The sequence below is a fragment of the Parus major genome, chromosome Z (assembly GCF_001522545.3).
Source record: "Parus major isolate Abel chromosome Z, Parus_major1.1, whole genome shotgun sequence".
Classification (NCBI taxonomy): Eukaryota; Metazoa; Chordata; class Aves; order Passeriformes; family Paridae; genus Parus; species Parus major.
Genome location: NC_031799.1, coordinates 21,905,392 through 21,913,474, shown reverse-complemented (window position 1 = coordinate 21,913,474; position 8,083 = coordinate 21,905,392). Strand labels below are relative to the sequence as shown.

Genomic DNA, 8,083 nt, shown 5'->3' with positions numbered 1-8,083 from the left:
CTGGTGAAAGGACTAAAAAATGTGTCATATGAGGAACAACCGAGGGAGCTGGGTTTGTTTAGTCTCAAGAAGAGGAGTCTCAGAGGTCACCTTATTGCTCATAATAATGAGGAAAGGAAGGTGCCAGATGGGAGCTGGTCTCTCATATGGTGCCTGCAGGACTACACTGAAGCAGGGAACATTCAGATTACATATTAATTTTTCCTTTCTCCATTATTAGGGTGGTCAAGCATTGTAGTTAATTGCCTAAGGAGGTAATTGAGTCACCTTGAGATGTCCTTGAGGTGATTGGATCTGGTTTATGCTGATAAGTTTAGTAATTTAGGGGTTACAGTGGGAGTGCTGGATAGACAGCTGGTGGACTGCATGATCTTAAAGATCTCTTCCAACATTGATTCCACGATTTTGCTTCTGTCGACCTTCAGGGAGCAACATTTCAGTACGTTCGTGAGCCAAGATTAATCCTAGCATGCCTATAATCCATGTTGGCCAGATCCTAGTATCTAGCCAAATACAATAGTTTGGACACACTTCTGAACAGTAGCTCAATTACAGTCAGCCAGTAACTACAGAAAGCAAACCAGCTACACTATCATGTACCTTCCGGCCTCTTCCATGATCGGGTGCGGGGGAGCACTGCGACTCTCACAGCCACCTCCCAACCCTCCCTCGCGGAGGCCGGGCCAGGGCCGCCCCGCTCCCGGAGCCGCCCCGCGCATGCGTCCCACCGCCCTGCGTATGCGTCCCGCCACCCCGCTAGGGGGCATGCGCCCGGGGAGGCGGCCGCGAAGTGGCGCAGGAGCTGGGGGAAGCGATTCCGGCCGCACCCCCACCGCTTCCGGCCGCATCCCGGCCGCTTCCTGCGGCGACTGTGCGCCGGGGCACGGGATAGTGCTTCGCTGCAGGAGCTGGTATCTGCTGCCTGGCCGGCACGGTGCTACACGCAGGCCTGCCCCGCCTGCCTCCGCTCAGGCCCTACGTGAGTGTCCTGTGGGGGGGTCCCTCATGGACGTGACAGGCAGAGGCATCGGGGGGACCGGGCTCTGGCCCCAGGGGTGGCGATGGGCCCGGACGCTTCTCTCGGCACGGGGGCTGGGGACTGGCGGGCTTCCGTGCACCCGGGCTTACCTGCACTCCTTTGGCTCTGGGGGAGATATATGCTTGTTTGGAGACAGTGTCCACGGGGCAAAGGTACCTGAACTGTAAGTTATGAAACTTGTTTAGGAGAGCCTGGCAATCCCTGGCGAAGTAACCAGTGCTGAAAATCACGGTAAAGGTCGTTGTCGCTGTTGTGAGGCAGCAATGATGCTGCGTTGTTTTGGGTTAGGGAAGGTAACTCCTCCATTGCTTGTATTCTTGGTGTTTACAGCTTTAAAGGTTAAACCGAACGTGTGTTTCTTCTGCGACTAACGCTTGAATTCTCATTCATCATTCTGTTACTAGCTAATTGTATCCATAAACTGCTTACGTATACGGTGTGGTGTGGAGAGTGCCTGGTCTGCTCAGAGGAGAATGCGGCATGTTAACAGTTGTTCTGTCTACTAGAAATGGAAAAGTTTGGACAGCACGTAAATACTCATTCAGACTAAGTGTCAAGGGACTTACCTGTTACGCAACATGGTGTCATTTCTTCGGCAAAACTGAAAGTGAACATCCAGATAGTAACTTCCATTAATGTGCAATGCTTTCCCTCACCCATCCCATCAAATGGGAAAAAAAAAGGAAGAACTCTAATGCCTTTATCTTAGAGCTAGTGCAGAAATGTCCATGTATTTACTATTCATTAGTGTGGGTTGTTATCACAGGAAATAAAGAGTAAAGCCAAACCCAACCATATTAACTCCTCATTATTCATTTTCCTATACCCTGTGCTAAGGCTGCCTGCAGTGACAGTCGTTGCTATCTGGCTAGTTGTACCAGAATAAATTTTAAGTTTAAAAGATAGTAGACCTATATTTTTCTATGGCAATCTGTTCAGTAAAATAATACTATAGATGTATAATAGTCTCAAAGCATGATTTTATTAATTATAAAGTCATCATTTGGCTGCTTTTTTTACATGTCATGTTGCGAAAAAATACTAACTTCATGACACAACATGTAGTTCATAATTTAGAGCGTCTTCATGCTCTTAGGATGTACTCAAGGGTTTCTTTCCATATATTGTGAACCTCATTGTGGAATGTTTCAAATATGAAACAGATTCCACTCTTACGTGGTACTTTTCCCTGAGATGAAAACAGTTATATCTTGTGACATATCATTTTTTAAAAAATTAAACTTAAAATTGAGGGGAATCATAAAAATTGACTTTTAGGCGTAAATAAAGTAAACAGTAATTTTGAAACTTCACGCTATGCAGTATTTCTATTTAGTGTCTTGTATTGAAAATAAATCCTGTGATCGCCATTCTCTTAAGGAATTCCTGAAAGTATATTCTAGCTTGAATTTTTAAATCAAGAGCTTAAAAGGTAACCAGTATTTCTTTTTCCCTGTTTTCAATTTATTTATTTTTCTTTTTTCTTTTTTTTTTTTTTTTAGCTTAAAGGGTACATGTTCACTTCAAGCAGAAAGGAGCATGTTGCCAAATTCTTCCAACTTGGGTCGTCCACCCTTCACTCCGAAACATCAACAGCAGAGAACTTTCTTCGCTAAAATTCCTCTAAATATACCTCCTACTCTTCTTTCTCACCAGCAAATTATTGTTCCTCCATTTCATTTTCGCAGTGCAGTGTAAGTACAGTAAGATTTGGTAGTAGGGGTTGGGTCTGAAAGAAATATTTCTGATGGTTTTCACTGTTTTTACATTGAACTGCATTGAACTTCACAAAACATGAAAATGTCATGCATATGAAAAAGAGCTACATAATTTCTGTTATGGACTCACACATATTAATGCTCACCTGCAATGTGCATCATGCATGAGATGAAATTGCACTGCTTAGAGTTGTTAATCCACAGTTTGGTTTTAAAGATCTTCAATCATATTTGTTTATTGTTGAGAACAAGGGGGAGATGAGAAGGGGAAGAAACGATTATTCTTGGGTTTATATTTGAAGAAACTGTAGTATTCTTTAGGCTTTTGCATTTGACAGTTCCTTAAGTTAATTCATTTGCTAACCCCTTCTTACACATATGCTGTCAAGAATGAGAATTTTCTGTTTTTAATGAAATACATATTATAAACAGAAATATATCTTCATGTTGAATAGAGAAGATGTATTCCTTCTAAAAAAAAGAAAAAAAGACAGGACTTGTAGAGTTTAATATTCAGTTAACAATAACTACCAACCTATAAAAAGCATCTTGGTTATCTTATGAGTAATAGTTGTGGACTGTAGTGTTTCTAGAACTCTTTTGAGTGGGAACATTGAAGCCGCTCCAGCTGTTACTCCAGTTGTTACACTGCATCCAATGACTTATGGAAGTGTTAGTCCAGTGTCTACATCAGATGCCCTGACATCATTTCAAGGAAGAAAGTAAGTTCTTTGTATATGTGTGACTAATACTGATTGTAATGAATGCATTGTGAAGCTTGTCTAGTATCAGTTTCTTATGCGATTTGAGTTGTGTTAGAAATTCAATACTGAATACTTTTTTCTTTTTGGTGGAAACAGGCCATGTATTGGCTCTTTAAAGCATTGTTCCTGTTTGAGGATCTTAGTACTCAGAAGTGACTTCCTGTATGTAGGTTTTCTCTTCCAGCAGCTGTAGCCTTGCAGAAATGATTTTAAGTGATTTACTGTAATACTGCAATGGATTGTAGTCTGTGTGGGCTGGATTTTAAGCTGGTTTGTGTCAACAAATCTTCTTTTTCTGTTAATTTGTCAAGTTCAGAACAAGAGTGCACCCTTAAGGTTTTATGGGAATTGTCATGTTTTCCTGATGACACATTAGGTGTTTTTCCTAGTTTTTTTAACTATGTGATGTATTATTTTTCAAATACAAAGTGTTAAATTCAAGCATGCCCAAGTTCTTTTTTTTTTTAAGAGGATTTTATGGAAACCTAGTTTTTGTAGTTGGGTTTGTGTTTGTATTGACTTGAATTTATATTACTACCTTTGTTATTTTAGTTGACACAGAAAGGAAAATTTTGCATAAATGTAGGATTTAATGTTCTGTTAATACTTTAAGGAAAAAAAAAATCTCTTTATTAGTTCAGATATACTAATTGATACATGTTTCTAATAATTGTGGGAATCAACTGATTGGAAGGAGGTTCTATGTAGTCTGTCTTCAGTTTTATCTCCTGTGCTATTTCTCTACCAAATCTAACATGAAAAAATAGGCACAATTAAATATATGCTGTTAAGTTATAGGTGAGTGTGTAATTAATCAAAGAAGTTGTCCCTGGTTTCATGCTGCGTGTATCTTTTCCTCTTGAGCAGCCTGTTCTATGAAAAACTATGCTATGTTGGAAGATTTGCACTCAGCTTAAACAGACTTGTCATTTGGGCTTCAGTTGTTTAAGTGCAGATACTTGCCTTAAAGAATTGCATCAATCCAGTTCTAGGGTGGCTTCATTTCTACAATTTTATGTTCTCTTTTCCCATTCCAGGTTTTTTTCACATAGTACCTAGGTTGGGCATGGCTGTTCTGTAGCATACTTGGGCTTAGCAAAGCAGTTACGTCATTAAGTGTTTGTGTTTGAGCTTTATAGAAATTGTCTTTTAGTCATAAATTAGAGCTTTTAAATTAGAGGAGTTACACAGTGTCTCTCTCTAGGAGACAAAGTCAACAGAGTCTTCCAGATGATGCCAAACGGCAGCGGATTCATTCACGTGATTCTGACACAGCTGTAGTTACCCAAGCAGTGCCTTTACCGGAAGAACACAGACACTCCTTCCCAGCATCAGTTTCAGTTCTGTCTCCAGTGTTGCATGCCGGTGGCTCACCTGCCTTAATTGGATGTGTCCCTCCTTTGCAAGATACTTTGTTTCTGGACCCTACAGAAACCACGCTCCCTGTTGCCAATGACAAGGTAATGGCTTTCTGTGTCTGTGCTTTACTTCTGTCTTCTGAGTAGGCAGAATCCAGAGGTGCTGTGGGAGACCACAAACATCTCTACCAGGATTTTTGACAGTATCATGAGATATCTATTGGTAAGCTGGCATTAGAAGTGTCCATAAGTGTAGCTGCCACTGTAGTTCTATATCACCTCCTTGTCTGTGCTTGAGTTTAAAACATTTTTATGGGGGCAGGGGAAGTCACAAGGTATTGTTTCCTTGTGTTGTCTATTTACATCCTAATGTCAGGAAACCTACATGTCTTCTCTAGGAAGTAAAATTTGGAGAAATAGTCCATTTCTCATATGATATGAAGAGGGGAGAATCCTGACTAAAAAAACTGTACTGTGGTAATATGAAAGAAGCCCATTCTGAATAAATGCTGTATTTGGCCTGTAAATATGTTCGCTACCTCTTTTCAAGAAAGCATAAAAGTTACTGTCATAGCTCTTCTGGAATATAGAAGAGAATGGAATATAGTTTAGAACTGTTTCTGGTTCTGCATCCACATGACAGAAGGGTTTTGATTGTTTTAGTGTAAATATGCCTGTTGATTATAGAATGTAAAGTGTTGTGAAAGGGAAACAGTCAATACCACCTTCCAACAAAGATCTGACTTCTTCATTAATAGTTTTATGTAGGATAAAAAAGAAAGCTAATTTAAATCAGGTTTTTTAATTATTTTTTTTTCTTTCTATTGCTGGTAGGCAAATGGTTGACATTAAAGTCAGCAGAAGATGTTTGTGGTCATTCACTACTTATTCCCTGAAACGCTGCATATACTGATGATGCAAAAATTATTTTCTCGGGTCTGACATTTTATAACAAATTGAGCAAATTTAAATTTAAAAACTTAGCAGAAATTTCTTTACAGAACTATTCACTCTGAATTTAAGTGCAGTAAAACTGTAGACAGTAGAGTACGTCATGTGAAATGGTGCTGGGTTTTGCATTAAAAAAGCCCAGCCTTCTGTGTTTGATGTAGTTGCATCTCTGACAGGAAAGAATGTTCACTTTGCTGTGTCTTTACTTTTTATATGTATGTTTCCAGTTAAGTCAACAGGTTTTGGAGTTGTTTCAGGCATGTCAGCAACAGGCCTCTGATTTGGACAGAAAAGAGCTCTGCAGAACAGAACTCCAGAGAGAAATTCAGCTAATTTTTCCACGTATGTTTTGAATTTGACTACTTAATATCAGTTTGCATGTTCTTCAAGTCTGTGATTCTTCCTTCCTCTCAAACTGTAATGTGTCACATCATGTTTATTTTTTGTTACTCTTCTGTTACAGAGAGCAGACTTTTTTTGGTTGGGTCATCACTGAATGGATTTGGCACTCGTACCAGTGATGGTGATTTGTGCCTGGTTGTTAAAGAAGAACCAGTAAGTAATTTTAAACATGCATAATTCCAGCAAAGTCTGGTTTTATGTGTGTGCTATTAAAAGGCTGGATCCCGAAATGATAAAAAAATGCTCAATTCTTTTTTGATGATTTAATACCATAGTTTTGCACTCATAATAGCTACAAACTCTGAGCCCAGTAGTGTGCAGATAAGAATTCAATCCTGTCAACCTAAGGAAACTTATTTTTAAAGCTACATCTTCAATTCATAAGTGAAAAAATACAGCAAAAAGGAAGCAGATGCCTAGAATGAGGAAGGAAGCAGTTGAGAGAAATCTTTTGGATCTAGAAACAACTTCTAATAAGTAAAATTTCTTATTATTTAGATTCATAGTTATCAATTTTAGTGATCAGGCATAAAAATATATATAGTATCTTAAGTATTTTTAGTGAGAAAAGATGTTATGAGTAGAAATTAGGTTAACAGAAAGGATATCTAAAAGAAACTTAAATAGACCATAATCTTGAAAGAATTGAAGCATAATTTAAAGGGAAAAAGAAGACATTTTTGTATAAACGGGGCTACATTTTCATCTCTGTCTGTGAGTTTTGAATGTCTGATAATCACATTGCATATTGAGTATGGATTGTTCTGTCTGACATTTCACATTTACTGTGAAAAATGTGTATGTAGGCTGTAGAATGTGTTGGTGTACATGTTCATGTATTATTCTGAGAGCTAATTCAATTTTAAAAGCAAAGCATGCTTGCTTTGAACATTCAAATGAGAGATACCAACTTTTTTCATTAATTTCAATACCACATTTCAGGTGAATCAGAAGACTGAAGCAAGACGTATACTCAGCATAGTCCAAAAACTCTTCTGTACTAAACTTTGTAAGTTACCGTCTAAAGTGAGGTGGTAAGATTTTTGGCAGTTCTGGAAGAAGTGTTGATGCTCAGTTGCAACTAATGTATGTATCTGTGTCCTGTCTAGGTTCTAATTACAGTACTCTTTGAAGAAAAGCTATGAATATTTATTAATGTTACTTGATGCTGATGAATGGTAATTAGAAAAACAACAGTTTTTCTTAAAAACTAGTGGACTTCAGTAGTGAGTAATATCTCATATGACTTTTGAGTTGTGGAACACAAAGGGAAGGAAGTAAATTTCTGTTTGGGAAACCTCTGTTAGTGAACTCTTGCTAATATCTTAGATTGCAGTGTCTTCCTGGCAAAAATACTCTTAAGAATTTGGAACAGAAGATGTCACTCATAGTAGACTGTGTAGAATTATTTTTTTTCTTTTGAGAAGTAATTAACTTAGATGCCTAATGAAGAAAGTAATAAATGCTGATAATACTAGCACATACAGATAAAACATGTAAATTAATAGTTTCTATAGCTTATTGTTTAGACTCCCTTTAGATTAAGAACTCATGTGGGCATTTCTTGACTTAAATGTGAAAGCCTTCTACTTCAAAGAAGCTTATGTATCATCCTTTGAATTATAATATACCCTGACATTTACTAATATCAATGACTCTATCACACTGTATCCCAGACTTGGAATAGTTTTTTTAATGCTACTCTAAAGAGTGATATTCTGAACAGTCCTGAAGTGCTAAAAGGAACAAACCATGGTTGCCTTTTTCCCAACCTGGAAATGAAATTCAAGATAATTTTAGTAAGGAGGTAATATAAAAAGGGATCTTTATTTGGAGACCTCCAGGAGCACT

At 38.3% G+C, this 8,083-nt stretch overlaps 1 protein-coding gene across 2 annotated transcripts in view; it reads left to right on the top strand.

Annotated features, from left to right (window-relative positions):
* Positions 1 to 824: 824 nt before the first annotated feature.
* The window catches only part of TENT2 (terminal nucleotidyltransferase 2), a 50,274-nt gene continuing 43,015 nt past the window's right edge, over positions 825 to 8,083 (top strand). Inside the window, exons 1-7 of one of the 2 annotated variants that reach the window (XM_015653552.3) lie at positions 825 to 979; positions 2,542 to 2,733; positions 3,342 to 3,479; positions 4,726 to 4,981; positions 6,058 to 6,172; positions 6,294 to 6,385; positions 7,175 to 7,241. In XM_015653552.3, coding sequence (XP_015509038.1) covers positions 2,579 to 2,733; positions 3,342 to 3,479; positions 4,726 to 4,981; positions 6,058 to 6,172; positions 6,294 to 6,385; positions 7,175 to 7,241 — 823 coding nt within the window. In that variant the 5' untranslated portion in view covers positions 825 to 979; positions 2,542 to 2,578. Of the gene's footprint in view, positions 980 to 2,541; positions 2,734 to 3,328; positions 3,480 to 4,725; positions 4,982 to 6,057; positions 6,173 to 6,293; positions 6,386 to 7,174; positions 7,242 to 8,083 lie in introns of those variants that run through there. The other variant, XM_033520347.1, reaches the window with a different exon arrangement.